The sequence below is a fragment of the Chlamydotis macqueenii genome, chromosome 30 (assembly GCF_036417535.1).
Source record: "Chlamydotis macqueenii isolate bChlMac1 chromosome 30, bChlMac1.mat, whole genome shotgun sequence".
Taxonomy (NCBI): Eukaryota; Metazoa; Chordata; class Aves; order Otidiformes; family Otididae; genus Chlamydotis; species Chlamydotis macqueenii.
In genome coordinates this window covers 600,299-623,133 of record NC_141585.1, presented here as the reverse complement: position 1 = coordinate 623,133, position 22,835 = coordinate 600,299, and the positions used below count along the sequence as shown (strand labels likewise).

General features: G+C 65.0%; 1 protein-coding gene across 3 annotated transcripts; it reads left to right on the top strand.

Moving 5' to 3' along the window:
* Nucleotides 1–145: 145 nt before the first annotated feature.
* On the top strand, nt 146–16,313 carry EVI5L (ecotropic viral integration site 5 like). 3 transcript variants are annotated; one of them, XM_086769056.1, is made up of 20 exons: nt 146–284; nt 3,919–4,108; nt 5,508–5,697; nt 5,858–6,082; nt 6,499–6,573; nt 6,870–6,995; nt 7,193–7,336; nt 7,479–7,568; nt 7,991–8,088; nt 8,206–8,266; nt 8,698–8,751; nt 9,157–9,189; nt 9,700–9,840; nt 10,012–10,140; nt 10,807–10,947; nt 11,760–11,912; nt 12,464–12,610; nt 13,514–13,609; nt 13,714–13,809; nt 16,102–16,313. In XM_086769056.1, exons 2-20 carry the CDS (start codon nt 3,960–3,962, stop codon nt 16,300–16,302), a joined length of 2,349 nt encoding a protein of 782 aa, XP_086625182.1. In that variant the 5' UTR covers nt 146–284; nt 3,919–3,959; the 3' UTR covers nt 16,303–16,313. The 3 variants fall into 3 exon arrangements, with proteins under 3 accessions (XP_086625182.1, XP_086625183.1, XP_086625184.1); XM_086769057.1 differs by lacking the exon at nt 9,157–9,189; XM_086769058.1 differs by lacking the exon at nt 13,714–13,809.
* The last annotated feature ends 6,522 nt before the right edge of the window (nt 16,314–22,835 follow it).

Sequence of the window (22,835 nt, the reverse complement as noted above, 5' to 3'; positions counted from 1 at the left end):
GGCTCCCCCGCGGTGGCTCATTCCCATACGAGCCGCCGCGATTGGTTGAAGCGCCCGGGGCAGGCGGGAGGAGGCGCGGAGGCGCCGCGTTGATTGGCTGCGGGGCGGGGCCGCCTGTCTGTCAGTGTCAGTCAGGGCGGCGGCGGCGGCGGCGGGTCCCCCCCCTCCATGGCAGCGGCGGGGCCCGCGGCTCCCGCTCGGCTCCAAGCGGCGGTGGCGGCGGGGGGAAGCCGCGGGCCCCCCCCTCGGAGGCAACCGGCGATCGCCATGGCAGCGCCTCGCAGGTAGGAGGGGCCGGGAGGGGCGCCCCGCCCCCTCGGGGGGGGGTCCCTCGCTCAGGAATGGGGGGTGGTGCCCCCCCCCCCCCCCGTAGTCACCCCCTTGGGGGTAATTGGGGCCTTAACCCACCCCCGGGTTTGGGGGGTAACTGGGGCTGTGGGGGTATCGGGGGGGTCTGGGGGGTAAAGCCCCCCTCAGGCTATGAGGTCTATGGGGGTGATGCTGGGGGGGGGGTGGGGGGTAAATACCCCCCCCAGCCTTTAGAGGGGGTAATTGGGGTTGCCCCCCCCCACCCCAGTTGCGGGGTAATTGGGAGTACCCGCAATTTTGGGGGGGGGGGGTGGTATTTGGGGGTAAGCCTGTCCCACATGGGGGGGGCATTGGGGTAAATTCCCCCCCCCATTATTGGGGGGCTGAGGGTAACCCCCCCTCAAGGACTATGGGGTAACTGGGGGATCCCCCCCCAGGACTGTGGCGTAACTGGGGGATCCCCTCCCAGGGTAAGGGGGTAAATGATGTCCCCCCCTCACTTTTGGGGGGGAATTGGGAGTTTACCCCCCCCCCAAGAGGGAAACCCCCATGCTATGTGGGGTAATACTGCGGGGGGGGGGCACTGGGGGTGCCCCCACTGTGCCAGGGGGGGACATTAGGGGTGGCCCACCCCCCCGCTTTAAAGGGGGACACATGGGGGGTCCCCCCTCCCCATGCCCCTCCTTATTGCCCCCCCCATTGCAGCCTGCGGGGGGGCTGCGCTCCTGTGTGCAAAGAGGGTGTTGGCCCTCGCTCCTTTCTCCCTTAAAATCATCCGGTTTTGGGTAAAAAAGAAAACAAAAAAAAAGGGGAGGGGGGGTCTGCGGCAGGCAGCTGCCTCCCTCCGTCGCAGCCGGGGTCCCCCAAATGTCATTTACTGGGGGGGAGGGGGGGAACCTTTTGTCACCCCCCCCCACCCAGGCAGTGCACCCCCTCCACCAGCCCCCCCCCGGCTGTGCGGAGAGGGTTTTGGGGTCCCCCACCCCCCCCCCCAACCTTGCAGCCACCCAGGAGATGGAGCAACCGCGGCCGCAGCCCCCCCAGCGCCGCGGCTTTGTGCCGCCCCCGGGTTCAGACCCCGGGATTTTGGCTACGCCGGAGCGACTCGGCTTTCCCGGCACATTCCAGGATTTTTTTTCCCCCCAGATTCCCCCTCCCTTTTTGATTTTTTTTTTTTTTTTTCCCCTTTTTCCGATGGTTTTCCATCAATCGGCGTTGACGGTGGCGTTTAATCCCTGCAGCCTGGATGGGGGGAAAAAAAAACCCACCCTATTTTGTTGAAAAAAACCCCAAATCACCAAACCCTCCCAGGTTTGGGCTCATTTCAACCAGTTTGGTACCGGGAAAAAACCAAAAATCACCAATCAGGTGGCATTTTGGGTAGTTTTTCCCCAAAAAGCCGCGTTTTAAAACGCAGTTTGGTGGCCGGTGCCGGAGGGGAGGTGGTTTCCTCGCGCTGTTTTGGTGCGGAATTCGGTTTTCACCTGGTTTGGGGTGGGTTTTGGTCGATTTGGGTGAATTTTCGCTTAAAACTTGCGCTTGTTTCACACCCACCAGTGCCAAAACTCAGATTTTAAACCCATTTTTATCCATTTTCCTCCTCTTTTCGCCAGCAGCAGACGTTGGTGAAGCTTGAGAGCGTCCCGCTGAAATATTTGTGGCTTAATCCAATTTTTATTTTTTCCTTATCCGGCAACTTTTGCACATTAATAATTGGGGTTTTGGGCAAATTGGGGAATTTTTGATGCTTTGTGCTCGACGGAAATCAGCGTCGTTATCCAGCACCTCCAAAAATTGCTGCTGAAATGGGGGTGAATTCCCGCTTTGACGAACTTCTTTTAAGAGGAGGCGGCACAGAAAAAATAAAAGTGGAAACAGCGGCGACGCGGCAAAAATGGTGCAAAAAAGGCGCAAAACGGCGCTGAGAGACGCTGAGGAAACGGCGTAGAAAATACTGTGAAACCGAGGTGGAAAAGGTGCAAAATGACGCTGAGAGACGCTGCAAAAAGGGGCAGGAAAGGCGCAAAACGGCACAAAACGCCGCAGAAACGGTAGAAAGCTGCGAAAATGGGTCCAAAACCTACAAATTTGACAAGTTTTAAGCGGGACGGGGGGGAAATTTTAACTTTTTTCCTCCCGAAACGCTCCAGCGCGAGGTCGGCGCCTTGGCACGCTGCTGAAGTCGGGTTTTTTGACGGCGTTTTGCTGGAGCGGTGGTATTTGGGGCGGGAAGAAGTTATTTTTTTGTTAACCCGCCGCCTCAAACGGGCCGGCGTCGGGATCGGCCGAGCCCCTTTTTGGGCCCGTTTCTTACAAACGGAGTCTGGGCACCGCAGTGGATTTTCCGGGCCCGTCTTCACCATTTTCCCCCCAATTTTCTCAGCGCCTTTGCACCTTTGACAATTCCCCTGTGGTTTTTTTTTTCCCCCGCCTCCAAATTCAAGCATTTTCAGCCCATTTTGGTCCCCGTCACCCCGGAACGAGCCCTCGGCGTGACAGGAACCCCAGAAGGCCAGCGGCCGCCGTCTCCTCCTCCCCCGTGCTGCAAAGCCAACAAGATTTCACCCGAAAAACCACTAAAAAATTTCAAATTGCCTTTTCTCCTCTTTTTCCCATTTCCACCTGTTTTTTTTTTTTCCGGCTCTAATAAACAGCGTTACCTCATAGCCTGCCTCATTTTTGGGTTGAAATCACGCGTTTCGGACACCCCATGCTCATGCCCGCGTGATTATTCCTTTTATTCCCCCCCCCCGGCATCGCCGTGGAAAGGAATATTTTCCGGAAAAGCCGTTTCAGGATGTTCTCGCCCATTTTTCTTCTTGTCTGCCCCTTTCCCCCCAAAAAAAGAGTCAGAAACATGGCTTTTTGGCTAAAACCTCCCCAATTCCTAGCTTGATCGGCACAGAGCGCCAATTAAGGCCGAACCAGGTAAATCCCACGTTCACGGCGCATCCGTCGGGCGCCGCTGCTTTTTCTTTCTTTCTTCTGCTTCCTCCATCCCCTTTGGCCACAGCCGCTGCTGACGGTTCATTTTTGCGGTCTCCAGCAGGATTTTTTCACCAAAATGAGAGTTTTTCAGCCCAAAAAAGGCCATAGCTTCCTTGAGGGCTCCCAATCCCCCCCAGTCCTCCAGCAAATCCTCGCTGGAGACGCCACTTTTTGCGGCACCCGCCGTTTTTCCACCCCGTTCCTGCCGATCCCTGCGATCCCAAACCAGTTTGCCCACCACAATGGGCAAACTGGGTGCTGCCAACCCCTGAAGCAAATCCCCAGCGAGGACGGCGTTTTGTCAGTCCTCTCTTCCCATCTCAGCCCGTTCCTTCCCGAAATGAGGGTACGTTGGGCTTAAATCTGTTTTTTTAGGCTAATTTAATTCAGCTAATTTAGAACGAGGCACTTAAACCCGGCTTAACTTGAAAACTGGGCTTAAACGGGGGATTTTTTTGGGAATTCAGTGTATATCTCAGTGGGCTGCAGATTGAGCGGCGCTCACGTCCTATTTTCTGTCAGATTAGCTAAAACAGGGGATTTTTCAAGAAATTCAAAGCGATGCGAGGGGAAAAAGACGGGAGGGTCGCCTCCCACTTACCCCAGCACTTGGCTTTCCAGGTGAGACCCCGAAATCCTCGCGGAGCCGGCCCCCCGCCGCCATGGCGTCGCCGGCCGTCAGCCCCGACTCGTCCTCCCACGAAGGCCTCTCCTCCGTCAACTCGGCCCCGGCGTGTTCGCCCACCTCCGACTCGGAAAACCTCAGCCCCGACGAGCTGGAGCTGCTGGCCAAGCTGGAAGAGCAAAATCGGTGAGCGATTGGGTCTTTTTGTCGCCTTTTTTTTTAATTTTTTCCCCCCTTTAAAAATCAGAAAGTGGCCACCAATGAGCCGCTTCCCCCGAGCGTCACTCCAGCGGGGCGAAAACGCTTCGGTTTATTATTTTTGAGGTTATATTGCCATTTTTAAGCGAATTTTCTCTCAGGAAATCCCTATTGGGAATCCATTTTTAAGTAAATTCGTTGAAGAAGCCACCCCCAGGCAGCTGGCCGGGGCAAATAGCCCATCGCGGTGCTGGTTTGGGGTGGTTTGGGGGAAAATCTCTTTTTTTGGTGTGGTTTTGGAGGACTCTCTCCTCCTTTGGGACATTTTGGGGCAATATCTCCTCCTCTTGGGCGGTTTTGGGGGGAATATCTCCTCCTTTGGAGCTTTTTGGGGGAATATCTCCTCCTTTGGGGCGGTTTTGGGGGGAATATCTCCTCCTTTGGGCTGTTTTGGGGGGATATCTCCTCCTTTGGGCTGTTTTGGGGGAATATCTCCTCCTTTGGGCTGTTTTGGGGGGATATCTCCTCCTTTGGGGCGGTTTTGGGGGGAATATCTCCTCCTTTGGAGCTTTTTGGGGGAATATCTCCTCCTTTGGGGCGGTTTTGGGGGGATATCTCCTCCTTTGGAGCTTTTTGGGGGGAATATCTCCTCCTTTGGGGCGGTTTTGGGGGGATATCTCCTCCTTTGGGCTGTTTTGGGGGAATATCTCCTCCTTTGGGCTGTTTTGGGGGGAATATCTCCTCCTTTGGGCTGTTTTGGGGGGATATCTCCTCCTTTGGGGCGGTTTTGGGGGGAATATCTCCTCCTTTGGGCTGTTTTGGGGGGATATCTCCTTTTTTTTGGGGTGATTTGGGGGGAATATCTCCTCCTTTGGGGCGGTTTTGGGGGGATATCTCCTTCCTTGGGCTGTTTTGGGGGAATATTTCCTCGTTTGGGGGGAATCTGTCCTCTTTTAGGGTGGTTTTGTACGTATCTCTCCTCCTTTGGGGCTGTTTTGGAGGAATATCTCCTTTTCTGGGACATTTTTGGGGGAATATCTCCTCCTTGGGGGCTGTTTTGGGGAAATATCTCCTCCTTAGGGGCTGTTTTGGGGGAATATCTCCTTGTTTGGGGTGATTTGGGGGGAATCTCTCCTTTTTTAGCACGGTTTTGGGATAATCTCTTCTTTGGGGCTGTTTGGGGGAAATATCTCCTCCTTGGAGGTATTTTGGGGGGAATATCCCCTCCTTTGGGGCTGTTTTGGGGGAATATCTCCTTTTTTGGGATGTTTTTGTGGGAGTCTTTCCTCCTTTGGGGCTGTTTGGGGGAAATATCTCCTCCTTGGGGGCGTTTTGGGGGAATATCTCCTCCCTTGGGGATTTTTGGGGCTATCTGTGTCTCTCACAGGTTGCTGGAGGCCGACTCCAAGTCGATGCGCTCCATGAACGGCTCGCGAAGGAACAGCGGCTCCTCCTTGGTCTCCAGCTCCTCGGCCTCCTCCAACCTCAGCCACCTCGAGGAGGACACCTGGATCCTCTGGGGCCGCATCGTCAACGAGTGGGACGAGTGGCGGAAGAAGAAGGAGAAGCTGCTGAAGGTGAGGAAACCGCTTTGTTTTCAATTATATTTTTAATTATCTTTTAACCCCGCTGCGAAAATTCCCCGTGCCGGGACAGGCCGACGTCTCCCCATCCACGAGGAGCTTCCCCGTCTCCTTGAAGCCCATTTGCTCAGTTTTTTGCCCCGTTTTTCCGCAGGAGCTCATCCGCAAAGGGATCCCCCACCACTTCCGCGCCATCGTCTGGCAGCTGCTCTGCAGCGCCACCGACATGCCCGTCAAAAACCAGTATTCGGAGCTGCTCAAGATGTCCTCTCCCTGCGAGAAGCTCATCCGACGGGATATCGCCCGCACCTACCCGGAGCACGAGTTCTTCAAGGGGCAGGACAGCCTGGGCCAGGAGGTGCTCTTCAACGTCATGAAGGTAACGTCTTTCCTCGAAGGCCGGCGCGTCTTGGCCGCAGCCCAGGCGCCGCTCTGGGTTTTGCAGCTGTTTTAACCGGGTATTAATTTTTGATGAGTTTGGTTTCCACCACAAACTCCTGGAGCTTAGCTTCTTGCGGCCCTTTCCTCGCAGAGGGGCCTCGTTCCCTGTCCTTCCCGGGCCTCGTTTTTCCCCTTGAGTTTTCCTCTGAGTTACGAAACAAATAGTTGAGTACTTTGGGGTCTAAATTCAAGTGTGGAGCAACATCCTGCTCCCAGGGGGTGCTGTCAACCCAAAAAATTCCTATTTTTGATGCTGTCTTCAAGGCTTCCCTCCACTGTTGGCCAGCAAGCGAGGACGGTGGCCTGGCCCATCCCCCTGTGCGCACGCGTTTTTATTTTGATTGTTTTTCCCAGGCCTATTCGCTGGTGGACCGGGAGGTGGGATACTGCCAAGGCAGCGCCTTCATCGTGGGACTGCTGCTCATGCAGGTTTGTGGTGAGCCTGGGGCGAGGAGCAGGACGTGCCGATGGGTTTTTAACGCCCTCCAGTGATGTGGGAGAACGGGAGTTGGGAGATGGAAGCCTTTTCCTTGATCCTCAGGAAGAAAATGGGCTCGTTCCCACCATTCCGCTTCCTCCCGATGGATTTAAAATCTCCCGTTCCCGTTCCCGAGGACGGCTCCCAGCATGTCCCATCCCATCCCATCCCCTGATGGGAAGAGGCTCCGCTTCTGGAGCCGCCAGCGGAGGTTTGAAGGGAAATTCCTGTCCCTTTGGGTCTCCAGATGCCCGAGGAAGAGGCCTTCTGCGTGTTCGTGAAGCTGATGCAGGAGTATCGCCTACGGGAGCTCTTCAAACCCAGCATGGCCGAGCTGGGGCTCTGCATCTACCAGTTTGAGTACATGCTGCAGGTGGGCACCACCCCACGCCCCCCGAAATGCTCGGGGTGGTGGGAACCGACCGGTAGAGCCATCCGCGAGCCCGTCCCACCGAGAGACCGTCCATGAGACCTCCACAAGACCTGTTTGAAGCTCAGCAGCTATGATGACCCCTGCAAACGTCCATCGTTCCCCGTTTCCCTTCCATTTCCCCCATTTCTCACGTCCAGGAGCAGCTGCCGGAGCTGAACATCCACTTCCGCTCGCAGAGCTTCCTCACCTCCATGTACGCCTCCTCTTGGTTCCTCACCCTCTTCCTCACCACCTTCCCTCTTCCCGTGGCCACGCGCGTCTTCGACATCTTCATGTACGAGGTAACGGGGCCGGCGCCCTGCGTCACGAAGGGACCGCAACGTTCTCCCCACGCCAGCTGGTCTGGTTCTGGGGAGGAAAAACCCCCAGACCTCGGGTGGGAAAGACAATGGCGTGAGGTCAAGCGTTGGGCCCTTCCCGCAGGGGCTGGAGATCGTCTTCCGCGTGGGCATGGCACTGCTGCAGTTCAACCAGGCCGAGCTCGTCCAGCTCGACATGGAGGGCATGTCCCAGGTAAGTGCCGGCGGCTTTTTGGGGTGGATTTGGGCAACGGGATGTGTTTTGGGGTGGATTTGGCCGACGGGACATGTTTTGAGACAGATTTGTCCAATGGGGACGTAGTTTTGGGGCAGATTTGTCCAAGGGGACGTAGTTTGGGGCAGATTTAGCCCCACATTTAGTATTTTCAGGCAGGTTTCTCCCAGCTGGATGTGTTCGGGGACCGGTTTATGCAACAGGTGGTATTTTGAGGTGGATTTACGCAACGAGGGTGTGTTTGGGGGCAAATTTACCCAACAGACCCCGTTTTGGGGCTGGTTTTCCGCACATGGTCGTGTTTTGGGGCCGGTTTACGCGACAGGCGGTATTTTGGGGCCGGTTTACGCGGCAGGCTCTATTTTGGGGCCGTTGTTCACGGCTGATTTCCGCGCCCGCAGTATTTCCAGAAGGTGATCCCGCACCAGTTCGACAGTTGCCCCGACAAGCTCATCCTCAGGGCCTTCCAGGTGAAGTACAACCCCAAGAAGATGAAGAGGTGAGAGGAGGAGATGGCTTCCTGCGGTTGGGTGGAGGTCCTCTGGGCGGCCGTTGGGGCGCAGGGAGCGGGGGCTGCCGCCCCGGCGTCCCAGCCCGTCCCCGTTGTCCCGAGCAGGCTGGAGAAGGAGTACGCCGCCATCAAGAACAAAGAGATGGAGGAGCAGATCGAGATCAAGGTGAGGCAGGCCAAGCGGTGGCATCCGCAAGCCATCCCCGTGGCCACTTGGCCCGTCCCCACGGCTGGTGGGACCTTCTTGGTGTGGCTTAGCCCATCTCTGGGGCCACCTGAGCCATCTCCAGGGCTGCATGAGCCATCCTGGGGCCACCGTGAGCCATCTCAGGGCCATTTCAGCTGTCCCCAAGGCCCCTTAGCCCGTCCCCGCGGCCCTGTGAGCCATTCCAAGGCCACTTTGTCCCATCTTTAGGGTTGATGGAGCCACCTTAGGGCCACCTGACCCATCCCTGGGGCTGCTGGAGGCACCCAGGGGTGGCTTAGCTCATCCCTGGGTCCACCTCACGTCCCCAGGCTGTCCCCAGCCTCAGGATCCCCCCCGGGGCCGTGAAACCCCCGCGCCGGGCCTTATTCCTCCCCGTTTTTCCCTCCCAGCGCCTCCGCACCGAGAATCGCCTGCTCAAGCAGCGCATCGAAACGCTGGAGAAGGTAAACCCCGCGGGCGGCGCGCCAAAACCCCCCCGGAGCACCCACAGCCTCCGCTGGGGCACCCGTGGGCGCAACCCCGCAACCTCCAGCGCCCCTTTTGTGGGCCGCGCCTCCAAAATCCTCGCTCCCGGCACCGGTTTTGGCGCACAAACCGGCGGATCGAAGGCCGGCAAGCGGCCGCGCCGTCGTTTTTCAGCGCGAGCTCGCTCCGGGAGGCGGGGAAACGCTCCGCTTCAGGGCGCGAGAGCGGGAAAGAGCTCAAATCCGTGGCAAACGGCCCAAAACGGGGAGCGATGGTGCGCGGGCAGGTTGCCGGGTGCCTCCGCCTCTCGCTGCCTCCGTCTCCTCCGTTTATCTCGTTACGTCTCTCCTCTCTTTCTCTCTCTCCTCCGCCGGCGGCCGCAGGAGAGCGCGGCTCTCGCCGACAGACTCATCCAGGTAGCGTCCGAAAAAAAAAAACCCCAAAAACCTCTTTTTCTCTTTTTTTTTTTTTCTGCTGCGTTTTCACCCTTTTCTTCTCCCTTTCGCTTCCCAGCTCGTTTGGGGCAGATTTGCCCTTTTTGGGGGTTTTTCCCCGCTTTTCCGGAGGCTCCCGCGCACCTTCCCCGCTTGGGGGGGCGGGGGGTGGAGGATTTGGGGGGGGTCTAGCCCGTTTTTGGGGCTCAGCGGGAAGCGGGGGGGTGGCGTTTTGGGGGCGGGGGTTGGCCAAGATGGGGTAAAAGCCGCCGTTTTGATGAGTTGGACCGAAATACGTGGAATTTGAGCGGAAGGCGAGAGCGGCTCGGAGGGGACAAAATGGCCCCTGGGGTCCCGCGGGGGTGATGCCACCTCCTTGTCCCCAGCTGTGGGACAGCAGCTCCTCATCCCCGGTGTCGCCCCCTCATCCCCGGCGCGGCGCCGGGAGGGGGATGCGGGCACGCGGCGGTGACGCGTCCCCGCTGTCCGCAGGGCCAGGTGACGCGGGCGCAGGAGGCGGAGGAGAACTACATCATCAAGCGGGAGCTGGCGGTGGTGAAGCAGCGCTGCACCTCGGCCACCGAGAACCTGCAGCGCGCCCAGACCACCATCCGGCAGCTGCAGGACCAGCAGGTGGCTGTCCCCAAGTGTCCCCAAATGTCCCCAAGTGTCCCCAAATGTCCCCGAATTTCCATCCGCGGTGCGGTTTCGGGCCGCGGGGGGTGGCGGGTTCCAGCGCTGCGGGTGAGGAGGGGGACGGGCGCAGCGCCCCGTGGGTGACGGACGCCGTGGGGACGGTGGCAGGGGAACCCGCGCTTCAGCGAGGAGTTTGTCACCCACCTGGAGACGGAGCTGGAGCAGTCGCGGCTGCGGGAGAGCGAGACCCTGGGCGCCCTCAAGGAGATGCAGGACAAAGTCCTGGACATGGAGAAGGTGACGGGGACGGCTGGCAGGTGTCACGCGGGTGGCCCTGGGGACGGGGGTGTCACATGAGTGGCCCTGGGGACAGGGGTGTCCCACGAGTGGCCCTGGAGATGGGGGTGGCACACGAGTGGCCCTGGGGACAGGGATGGTCCCACAAGTGGCCCTGGGGACAGGGGTGTCCCACGAGTGGCCCTGGGGACGGAGGTATCCCATGAGTGGCCCTGGGGACAGGGGTGTCCCACGAGTGGCCCTGGGGACAGGGATGGTCCCACGAGTGGCCCTGGGGACGGAGGTATCCCACGAGTGGCCCTGGGGACAGGGGTGTCCCACGAGTGGCCCTGGGGGCGGGGGTGTCCCACGAGTGGCCCTGGGGACAGGGGTGTCCCACGAGTGGCCCTGGGGACAGGGATGGTGTCCCACGAGTGGCCCTGGGGACAGGGGTGTCCCACGAGTGGCCCTGGGGATGGAGTGTCATGCAAGTGGCCCTGGGGGGGCCCTGGACCTGGTGTCCCCTCTCCCTGGGGACCCCCAGTGCCACGTGTCCCCGGAGGCTCCTGTCCCAGCGACCCCGTCGTGTCCCCCAGCCCCCCGTCAGCGTCCCCGCGGGGACAGGAGCCGTGGGGTGGCGGGGGCGCGCGGGGCCGCGCGGGCTGAAGTGGCCGCGCGTCCCCGCAGAGGAGCAGCCTGCTGCCGGACGAGGACAACGTGGTGCGGCTGCAGGAGGAGCTGCAGGCGCTGGCGCTGCGCGAGGCCGAGGCCGTCAAGTCGCTGGCGGAGCTGCAGCAGCAGGTGAAGGAGCTCAGCGACAGCTGGCAGGTGAGGGGCTGGCCCCGCGTCCCCTCCTGCCCCCCCGCGTCCCCTCCTGCCCCCCTGGGTCCCCTCCTGGTCCCCTGGGTCCCCTCCTGGCCACCCCAATCCCTTGTCCCGGCCACCTGGGTCCCCTAATCCAACATTTGGGTCCCCTCCCGGCCCCCTGGGCCCCTTGTCATGGCCCCCTGGGTCCCCTCCTGGCCACCCATGTCCCCTCCTGGCCACCCCAATCCTTTGTCCCGGCCCCCTGGGTCCCCTAATCCAACATTTGGGTCCCCTCTCGGCCACCTGGGTCCCCTCCTGGCCCCCTGGGTCCCCTAATCCAACATTTGGGTCCCCTCCTGGCCCCCTGGGCCCCTTGTCATGGCCCCCTGGGTCCCCTCCTGGCCACCTGGTCCCCTAATCCAACATTTGGGTCCTCTCCTGGCCCCCTGGGTTTGTTGTCCTGGCCACTCGGGTCCCGTCCTGGCCCCCCCGGTCCCTTGTTCCAATGTCTGGGTCCCCTCTCTGCCACCTCGGTCCCTTGTTGTGGCCACCTGGGTCCCCTCCTGGCCACCTGGGTCCCCTCCTGGCCACCTGGGTCCCCTCCTGGCCACCTGGGTTTGTTGTCCTGGCCACCCGGGTCCCCTCCTGGCCCCCCTGGTCCCCTTGTCGTGGCCACCCGAGTCCCCTCCTGGCCACCTGGGTCCCCCATCCCAACACCTCTGTCCCCTCCCCTCCCCCCGGGTCCCTCTCCCTGCCCCCTGGGTCCCCCCGAGGGCCCCCGGGGTCCCGTCCCCGCGCCCAGCCGGCGGGGGCCTGACGGGCGCGGGGCGCAGGCGAGCCGGGCGGGCGGGCGCTGGAAGGAGTCCCCGCGGCGGAGCAACGCCAACGCGCTGCAGGAGGCCGTGGTGGCCGCGCGGCTGCGGGAGGCCCAGGCGCAGGCTGAGCTGCGGGCGCTGCGCCAGCGGGTGCTGCAGCTGGAGACGCAGGTCAGGGCCGGCCGCAGCCTGACTGGGGCTGAACTGGGGGGTACTGGGGCCAGGGGTGCTGAACTGGGAGTGCTGGGTGCTGTGGGTGCTGCGCCAGCAGGTGCTGCAGCTGGAGACACGGGTCAGGGCCGGCCGCAGCCTGACTGGGGCTGAACTGGGGGGTACTGGGGCCAGGGGTGCTGAACTGGGAGTGCTGGGTGCTGTGGGTGCTGTGCCAGCGGGTGCTGCAGCTGGAGACGCAGGTCAGGGCCGGCCGCAGCCTGACTGGGGCTGAACTGGGGGGTACTGGGGACCTGGGGGCTGAACTGGGGGAGTACTGGGGCCAGGGGTGCTGAACTGGGAGTGCTGGGTGCTGTGGGTGCTGCGCCAGCGGGTGTTGCAGCTGGAGACGCAGGTCAGGGCCGGCCGCAGCCTGACTGGGGGGTACTGGGGTCCTGGGGGCTGAACTGGGGGCGTACTGGGGCCAGGGGTGCTGAACTGGGGTACTGGAGTCCTGGGGGCTGAAGGGGGGGTGACGGTGACAGGGAGGTGACAGCCGTGTCCCCCCCCAGGGCCAGATCCAGCGCACGGTGCTGGGCCGCGCGGAGCAGACGTGCGCGGGGCTGCGGGAGCAGCTGCGGCTGGCGGCGGCGCAGAGCAAGGGGCTGCAGGCGCAGCTCAGCGAGAGCCACCGCAAGCACGCCGAGGCGCAGTGCAAGGTGGGGGACGCGCGGGGACACCGCGGGGACGCCCCCGGCCTCTCCTCCCCCACCTCCCTGGGGGGCACCCACGGGTGCTCCCTGCCCCCACCGCGGGGACGCCCACGGACCCTCCCCTCAGCCACCCCGGGGACACCCCTGTCCCCCTGCCCATGAGGTCCCAGTGTCCCCTCCTTTGGGGTCCCAGTGTCCCCTCCATGAGGTCCCAGTGTCCCCTCCTTTGGGGTCCCAGTGTCCCCTCTATGGGTCCCAGTGTCCCCTCCCTTGGGGTCCCAGTGTCCCCTTTCATGGTCCCAGTGTCCCTTCCTTTGGGGTCCCAGTGTCCCCTCAGTGGGGTCCCAGTGTCCCCTCCCTTGGGGTCCCAGTGTCCCCTCCTTTGGGGTCCCAGTGTCCCCACTCATGGGTCCCAGTGTCCCCTCCTTTGGGGTCCCAGTGTCCCCTCTATGGGTCCCAGTGTCCCCTCCTTTGGGGTCCCAGTGTCCCCTCCTTTGGGGTCCCAGTGTCCCCTCTATGGGTCCCAGTGTCCCCTCCTTTGGGGTCCCAGTGTCCCCTTTCATGGTCCCAGTGTCCCTTCCTTTGGGGTCCCAGTGTCCCCTCAGTGGGGTCCCAGTGTCCCCTCCTTTGGGGTCCCAGTGTCCCCTCTATGGGTCCCAGTGTCCCCCTCCATGTGGTCCCAGTGTCCCCTCCATGAGGTCCCAGTGTCCCCTCCTTTGGGGTCCCAGTGTCCCCCTGCCCATGGGGTCCCAGTGTCCCCTCCGTGGGGTCCCAGTGTCCCCTCCCCGTGCTCCCCCAGTGCCCCCCCCCGCCGGTTTTCCCGTGTCCCTGGGGACAAGCCGGGGCTGGGTGAGGGGGGGTGACCCCGAGGTGGCAGCGCGGTGACACGGGTGACGCGGCTGTCCCCAGAGCAAGGAGGAGGTGATGGCGGTGCGGCTGCGCGAGGCCGACAGCATGGCGGCGCTGGCCGAGATGCGACAGCGCGTGGCCGAGCTGGAGATCCAGGTGAGCGCGGCGGCAGGGTGGCGGGGGATGCGGCGGCGGGGTGACGCGGCGGCAGGGTGACGCGGGGCGGGGCCGGGCACCCGCTGACCCGCCCGCACCCGCAGAGGGAGGAGGGCATGATCCAGGGGCAGCTCAACCACTCGGACGCCGCCCAGTACATCCGCCAGCTCAAGGACCACATCGACGAGCTCAAGGCCGAGGTAAGGCACCCACGGGTGCTGCGGCACCCGCGGCCTGCGCCCACGGGTGCTGGGGGACCTGTGTCCTGCGCCCACGGGTCCTGGGGGACCTGTGTCCTGCGCCCACGGGTGCTGTGGGACCTGTGTCCTGCACCCACGGGTCCTGGGGGACCTGTGTCCTGTACCCAGGGGTGCTGGGGGACCCGCACCCTGCGCCCATGGGTGCTGCAGGACCCATCTCCTGCGCCTGTGGGTGCTGGGGGACCTGTGTCCTGCTCCCACGGGTCCTGTGGGACCTGTGTCCTGCACCCGTGGGTGCTGGGGGACCCGCACCCTGCGCCCATGGGTGCTGCAGGACCCATCTTCTGCGCCCACGTGTCCTGCAGGACCTGGATCCTGCACCAGCGGGTACTGGGAGATCTAAACCCTGCGCCCACGGGTCCTGCGGGACGCCTGTCCTGCATCTATGGGTGCTGGGTGATCTGTATCCTGCACCTGTGGGTGCTCGGGCACCCGCACCCTGCGCCCTTGGGTGCTTCAGGACCCATCTCCTGCGCCCACGGGTGCTGGGGGACCTGCGCCCTGCGCCCACGCATCCTGTGGAACCTGTGTTACCTGTGTTCTGCGCCCATGGGTCCTGCGGGACCTGTATCCTGTGCCCATGGGTGCTGGGGGATCTAAACCCTGCGCCCACGGGTGCTGCAGGACCCATCTCCTGCACCCATGGGTCCTGCGGGACCCTTATCCTGCACCCATGGGTGCTGGGGGATCTGAATCCGGCACCCATGGGTGCTGCAGGACCCATCTCCTGCGCCCACGGGTCCTGCGGGACCTGTATCCTGCGCCCACGGGTGCTGGGCGATCTAAACCCTGCGCCCACGGGTGCTGCAGGACCCGGATCCTGCACCAACAGGTGCTGGCTGGGGGATCTAAACCCTGCACCCATGGGTGCTGGGGGATCTAAACCCTGCGCCCACGGGTGCTGCAGGACCCGGATCCTGCACCAACAGGTGCTGGGGGATCTAAACCCTGCACCCATGGGTGCTGCGGGATCTAAACCCTGCGCCCACGGGTGCTGCAGGACCCGGGTCCTGCACCAACGGGCGCTGGGGGACGCAGCGGCGCTGCGCCGGGCGCCGGTGCCGTCAGCGCTGGGCGCGGTCGGCGATGTCCCCGCGGCCGGCTGGCACGGGGACAGCTGGTGACGGTGGCTCTGCCCTCTCCTCCCTCCTCCCCTTCTCTGCTGTCCCCCCTCCTCTGCCCTGCCCTTTGTCCCGCGTCCCCGCGTCCCCGCGTCCCCCTGCCCCGTCACCTCCCCCCACGCGTGTCCCTTTATCCCCTGTCCCCTTGTGCCCTGTTCCCCATCCCGTGCCCCGTGGCCCCTTGGCCCCTTGGCCCGTCACCCATTGTGGCCCCATGTCCCCTTGGCCCCATGTCCCCTCGTCCCATCACCCATCCGTTGTGTCCCCATGCCCCTTGTCCTGTCACCCATCGCGTCCCTGTGTCCCCTTGTCCCATCACCCATCGTGTCCCCGTGTTGCCTTGTCCCCATCCCCTTGTCCCGTCACCCACTGTGTCCCCATGTCCCCATGTCCCGGTTCCCTTGTCCCATCACCTGCTGTGTCCCCGTGTCCCTTGTCCCATCACCCATCGTGCCCCATGTCCCTTGTCCCATCACCCACCGTGTCCCCTTGTCCCATCACCCATCGTGTCCCCTTGTCCCCTTGTCCCGACACCCATTGTGTCACCATGTCCCCATGTCCCCCCTCCCCATGTCCCCATCCCCTTGTCCCATCACCTGCTGCGTCCCCGTGTCCCTTGTCCCATCACCCATCGTGCCCCATGTCCCCTTGTCCCCATCCCCTTGTCCCATCACCCATCGCGTCCCCATGTCCCCTTGTCCCGTCACCCATCGTGTCCCCGTGTCCGCTTGTCCCCTTCTCCCCATCCCCTTGTCCCGTCCCCCGTCCATTGTGTCCCCATCCCCTTGTCCTGTCTCCCCATGTCCCCATGTCCCCTTGTCCCGTCACCCATCGTGTCCCCATGCCCCCTTGTCCTATCACCCACTGTGTCCCTATGTCCCCATGTCCCCGTCCCCTTGTCCCACCACCCATCGTGTCCCCATGCCCCTTGTCCCCTTGTCCCATCACCCATCGTGTCCCCTTGTCCCCGTCCCCTTGTCCCGTCACCCATCGTGTCCCTGTGTCCCCTTGTCCTATCACCCACTGTGTCCCCGTGTCCCTGTCCCCTTGTCCCGTCACCCGCTGCGTCCCCGTGTCCCTTGTCCCGCCCCTTTGTCCCCTGTCCCCGCAGATCCGGCTGCTGCGGGGGCCGCTGGCCTTCGGGGCGGTGGGGCTGGGGACGCGCCTGGGGGACGAGGACTCGCTGGGTTCCTCCGACGAGGAGCTGCCACCCTTCGCCCTGCCCCACGGGGACATCGGGGACCTCGGGGACCTCGGGGACATGGGGGACAGCAGCGACAGCGAGACCGAGGGGGCACCCACGGCACCGTGACCCTCGGAGACGCGGGGGACGGCAGCGACCGAGGGGACGCCTGTGGCACCGTGACCCACGGGGACGCTGGGGACAGCGGTGACACCCCAGGGACCCCGACCCGCGGGGACATCGAGGACGTGGGGGACGTGCCAGCCCGCTGGCACCGGGGCGCACACTGGGGACACCCAGAGCTCCCGAAGGACACTGGGGACACCCACAGCACCCACGGACACTGGGACACCCGTGGGACACTGGGACACCCACAGCACCCACGGACACTGGGACACCCGTGGGACACTGGGACACCCAGGGGACACCCACGGACACTGGGACACCCGTGGGACACTGGGACACCCAGGGGACACCCACGGACACTGGGACACCCGTGGGACACTGGGACACCCAGGGGACACCCACGGACACTGGGACACCCGTGGGACACTGGGACACCCACAGCACCCACGGACACTGGGGACATCTGTGGGACACTGGGACACCCAGGGGATACTGGGACACCCAGGGGACACCCACGGGGCCACAGCACCCCAGGGCGGAGTTGGAGGGGGAAGGGATTCCTGAGCGCCAGATCCTGGCACCGCTGGATCCCGGCACCGCTGGATCCCTGAGCTCCAGATCCTGGGCACTGCTGGATCCCTGAGCTCCAGATCCTGGGCACTGCTGGATCCCTGAGCTCCAGATCCTTGGCACCGCTGGATCCCGGCACCGCTGGATCCCTGAGCTCCAGATCCCGGCACTGCTGGATCGCGGCACTGCTGGATCCCCGAGCACCGGATCCTCGGCACCACTGGACCCCTGAGCTCCACATCCTAGGCACTGCTGGATCCCTGAGCGCCGGATCCTGGGCACCACTGGATTCTCTGCACTGCTGGATCCCTGAGCACCGGATCCTCAGCACCGCTGGATCCCTGAGCGCCAGATCCTGGGCACTGCTGGATCCCTGAGCGCTGGATCCCTGAGCTCCAGATCCTTGGCACCACTGAATCCTCGGCACCGCTGGATCCCCGAGCTCCACATCCTAGGCACTGCTGGATCCCTGAGCGCCGGATCCTGGGCACCACTGGATCCCGGCACTGCTGGGTCCCCGAGCTCCAGATCCTCGGCACTGCTGGATCCCAGCACCACTGGATCCCCGAGCTCCAGCTCCCAGGCACCGCTGGATCCCCGAGCACCGGATCCCGCGCACGGAGGGATCCCGGGCACTGGATCCAGGGCACAGAGGGATCCTGGGCTGTGACAGCACCCCCCCGGCCACAGCCCCAGGCCGGACCCTGGATGCAGTGGGACCCCCCCACCCTGACCCCCATCGCTCCGGGGACGCGGCCGGATCCTGCGCGCAGGGGACCTGGATCCCGCGGGATCCCAAGCCGCCGGCGGATCCCGGATCCAGCCAGCACCCCCGCCCCGCACGGCCCCCCAGTGGGGCTGGAGCCTGGACATTTTGGGGGGGGGGGGCCCTGACGTGGCCTGGCCTGCGAGAGGGCCGGATCCTGCACCCCCCCTCGCTGTTTGTACCCTGTACAGAGAAATACAGCCGCTGTGGGACGCCGGGCCCCGAAAAGCCTCACATTCCCCCCAAAAAAGCCACTGCGACACCAAAATCCCTGAGTTTCACCCCAAAATGGTCGCCTGGAACCTAAAAACTCTGCAGTTCACCCCAGAAATCTGCTGGGACCACCCAATCTGTGGGATCAGCCCCAAAATGGCCGCTTGGGAGCCCCAAATCCCGAGATTGGCCCCAAAATGGTCACCTGGAACCCCCAAATCCCTGGAATTCCCCCAAAAATCTGCCGGGACCACCAACTCCCTGAAAATGCCCCCCCCCAAATGTCCCCGGGATCTCAAAACCCCTGGAATTCACCCCAAAATGTGTTGCCCCCCCCCCCCAGTCCCTGAAATGGGCCCCATCCAGGTCCCTGGAACCCCAAAATCCCTGGAATTCACCCCAAAAATGTGCTGCCCCCCCCCCAAAACCCTGAAATTGGCCCCCAAATGGATCCCTAGGACCCCAAAAATCCCTCAATTTCACCCCAAAAATCTCCTGGGACCCCAAAAATCCTTGGATTTGGCCTCCAAATGGCCTCTTGCCCCCCCCAAAAATACCGGAATCCACCCCCAAAAACTGCTGGGACCCCAAAATCCCAGAGAATCCCCCCAAAATGGCCCCCGGGGACCCCAAAAATCTCTCAAATTCACCCCCAAAAAATTTCTGGGCCCCCCAAATCCCTGAAATTGGCCCCAAATTGGGTCCCTGGAACCCCAAATCCCCTGGAATTCACCCCAAAAATCTGCTGGGACCCCCAGATCTCGGAGACACCCCCCCAAAATGGCTGCCGGGGACCCCAAAACTCCCGGAATTCCCCCCAAAATAGCCCCCTCCCGGGGGGACCCCAGTAACCACCGGCGGGGAGGGGTCGACATCAGCTTTATTTGCCCCCCCCCCCCCCCCCCCCCCCGAAAGGGGGGGTCCCCGGCGATCGAGGGGTCCCGGAGCGGTGGGGGGGGGTCCCGGGCTCAGGGTGCTGGCGGGGGGGGCCCGGCTGGGGGCGGCTTCGGGTCCGTGGTCCTGAGCTGGGGGGGGGGTGGGAGGCTGTGCCCCCAGTACCTCCCAGTACCGCCCAGTTACCCCCCTCCCCCCGCCCCGCCCTCTCAATCGCTCCCTCCATGCTCCCAGTATCAGTACAGGGCCTCCACCAGTTCTTCCAGTATCGCCAGTGCCCCCCAACAAGTGCTCCCAGTTACCCCTTGCCGCCTCGCCCCCCCCCCCACAATTCCCCACTTCCCAGTGCTCCCAGTATTCCCTGTGCTGCTCCCAGTATCCCCAGTTACGCCCCCACCAAGTTCCCAGTGCCACAAGTTATCTCCCTTTTCCCCATCCATCAGTGCCCTCCCAGTGCTCCCAGTTACCCCTTGTTTTCCCCCAATTCCTCCCCTCCCAGTGCTCCCAGCATCCCCTGTGCCACGCCCAGTGCTCCCCAGTATGCCCAGTTACCTCCACTTCCCAAGGTCCCAGTGCACCCATCCCTCCTAATATCCCCAGTTACCCCCTCCCTTGAGTTCCCAGTGCCCCAAGCCACCTCCCGGTGCCCCCCATCCCTCCCAGTGCTCCCAGTATCCCCCAGACCACTCCCGTACCTGCCCACCCCCGGGCTGGGGGGCAGCGCTGGCGCTGGGAGGGGCCGGGGGGGCCGGGGGGCAGCTGAGGGGAGAAGGGGGGGGCACGGGAGGGGGGGGGGTGTTACTGGACTGGGAGGGGCTGTGGGGAAGGGGGTTACTGGATTGGAGGGTCATGGGGGCTACTGGAGGGGGTTACTGGTCTGGGAGGGGTTTACTGGGGGGGAATTATTGGCTGGGGGGGTCATGGGGGGCTACTGGAGGGGTTACTGGGGGGGGATTATTGAATGGGGGTCACAGGGAGGGGTTACTGGGGGAGGTTACTGGATTAGGGGAGTTACTGAACTGGGGGGGGTTACTGGATTGGGGGGTCACGGCAGTACTGGGAGGTTACTGGATCGGGGCACTGGGAAGGGGAATTACTGGGGGGGGGGGTACTGGATTGGGGGGGTCATTGGGAAGGGCGTGGGTTATGGGGGGTTACTGGGGGGGGGGGGGTCACTGGGAAGGGGGTGGTTACTGGATTGGGGGACTCACGGCGGTACTGGGGGGGTTACTGGATTGGGTGCGGTAACTGGGAAGGGGGGGGGACACTGGGAGGGGCGTGGTTCGGGGGGGTACTGGACTTGGGGGGGTCACTGGGAAGGAGGGGGTTACTGGGGGGGGTTTACTGGGCAGGGTGTTACTGGATTCGGGGGAGTTACTGGGGAAGGGGGGGGTACTGGGGAAGGGGGGTTACGGGGGGGGGTCCCCTCACCTGTGCGGCCGTGCACGAACCAGAGCCCCCCCGCCAGCGCCGCCCCCACCGCGAAGGCCCCGAAGGAAATGGCGGCCACGGCCCCGGGGGGCACGGGGGGGTCTGGGGGGGGGGTGGGGCAGCGTCAGGGGGGTCCCGGCGTCCGGACACCCCCCAACCCCCCCGTCCCAGCACTCACCTGCGGGGGGGGGCGGGGCCCGAGCCCGCGGGGGGGGCGGGGGGAGTCGCAGAACGGGGGGAGGCGGGGGGAACGGCACGGGGGGGGACCTGGGGGGGGCAGGCGGTTATTGGGGGGGGGGTCGAAGGGGGGGAGAGTCCAGATTGGGGGTCCCTGGGGAGGGGTCACGTCAGGGTTTGTCGGGGGGGTCCCAGTCGGGGGGTCCCGGTTTGGGAGGGGATCCAGGTTTGGGGGTCCCAGGGTGGGTCCCAGATTTGGGGGTCTCGGGGTTTGGGAGTCCCGGGTTTGGGGGTCCCAGATTTGAGAGTCTCGGGGTTTGGGGGTCTCGAGGGGTCTGGGATTCGGGGGTGCTGGGATTGGGGGGGTCCCAGATTTGGAGGTCCCGGGTTTGAGGGGCTCGGGGGTTTGGTGGGTCCCGGATTTTGGGTTCTTGTGGTCCTGGAGTTTGGGGGTCCCAGAGGGGTCCTGGTCAGGGGTCCCGGGTGGGGGTCCCGGGTGTGGGGGTCCTGGGTGTGGGGGGTCCCGGGGTGTGGGGGTCCCGGGTGGGGTCCGGGTGTGGGGGTCCGGGTGTGGGGGTCCCCGGGTGTGGGGGTCCCGGGGTGTGGGGGTCCTCCCCCGGGTGGGGTCCCGGGGTGTGGGGGTCCCGGGGTGTGGGGGTCCGGGTGTGGGGGTCCCGGGTGTGGGGGTCCCGGGGTGTGGGGTTCCCGGGGTGTGGGGGGGTCCCCGGGTGTGGGGGTCCCGGGGTGTGGGGGTCCGGGTGTGGGGGTCCCGGGTGTGGGGGTCCCGGGGTGTGGGGTTCCGGGTGTGGGGGTCCCGGGTGTGGGGGTCCCGGGGTGTGGGGGGTCCCGGGTGTGGGGTTCCCGGGGTGTGGGGGTCCCGGGGTGTGGGGTCCCGGGTGTGGGGTCCCGGGGTGTGGGGGGTCCCGGGTGTGGGGGGTCCCGGGTGTGGGGGGTCCCGGGGTGTGGGGGTCCCGGGGTGTGGGGGTCCCGGGTGGGGTCCCGGACCTGGCGCGGCGGTGCCGGGGGGGGCCGAGGGTCACACCATGGGGCGCGTGACGGTGCGGAGGGAGCGGCCGGGGGCGGGGCGGAGGCGGGGCGGGGGGAGGGGCCTGACCCCGAGGCCCCGCCCCTCCGGGGGGGACAGGGCTCGGGCCGGCACTGGTGAAGGGGGGGGAGGCACTGCTTCACCCCAGTGCCCCCCAGTTCACCCCGCCCGCTCCCAGTGCCCCCCTCCTTCTCCGATTCCCCCCGTTCTTGTCCCGGGCCCCCCATTGTCCCCCCAGTGTCCCCCAATCCTGCTGACACCCCCGGCGGCCCCCACTCCCCGTGTCCGCTGATCCCGGTGACGCCCCCCTACTCCCAGCGTCCCCTGTTCCCGACGTCCCCCGGTCCCAGTGCCCCCCCCCCAGTGCCCCCCCGTTCCCAGTGTACCGGCTCCAGCCCCGCCCCCCCGTACCGGCTCCCCTCCCCCCCCGTGTTCCCCCCCGTTTCCCCCCTCCCTCCACGCCCCCCCGCCCCCCGGCATCCCGCGGCAGCCCCCCCTCCGTGTCCCCCCCCCCGTGTGTCCCCCGCACCGAGCGGCTCCAGCCCCGCCCCCACCCCCCGTGTCCCCTCCCTCACCCCTCCCCCCCTCCCCGTCCCAACGGCAGCCCCCCCGTGCCCCCCTCCCACTCACCCCCCCGCACCGGCTCCACCCCCCCCGTGCCCCCCCCCGTACCGGCGGCAGCCCCCCCCCGCGGGCGCGCCCCCCCCCGCGGCGGCAGAGCCGCAGGCGGCAGTGCAGGAACTGCAGGGGCTCGGGGAAGCGGGGGGGCAGCCGGAAGGACAGCAGCAGCCGCCGCCCCCCCCCCTCCTCCGCCGAGCCCCCCACCACCCCCCCCGCCGCCCCCCGCGCCGCGCAGCCCCCCCGCAGCACCACGAGGGGGCGGGGGGCGGGGGGGGGCGCGGGGGGGCCCGGGGAGGAGCGGGGGGAGGACGAAACAGCGGCGGAGGGAGAAACCCAGCGCGGGGGGGGCGCGAGACAGGGAGACCTGCGGGGGGGGGGCGAAGGGGGGGTTAGCGGGGGGTGGGGGGGTGATGGGGACCGGGGGGGGCGGGGATGGGGGGCATCGGGGGGGTTTGGGGGGAGCGGAGGGGATTGGGGGGTGGGGAGGTGATGGGGACTGCGGGGGGCGGGGGGGGGGAGCGGGGCTGGGGGGGCACCGGGGGTCGGGGGAGGGGTGGGGACTGGGGGGGGCGGGGATGGGGGGGATGGGGGGCTTGGGGGGGGCAGGGACTGGGAGGGGGGGGACCAGGGGCTTGTGGGAGCTGGGGGGCCGATGGGGACGGGGGGGGGCAGGGATGGGGGGGTGATGGGAACCGGGGGGGCACCGGGGGGATGGAGGGGCGATCGGGGGGGGGACACACCCGGGGGGATGGGGGAGGGGACACCCGGGGGGATGGGGGGGACACACGCGGGGGTCCCGTCCCCCCCCCCACCTGCACA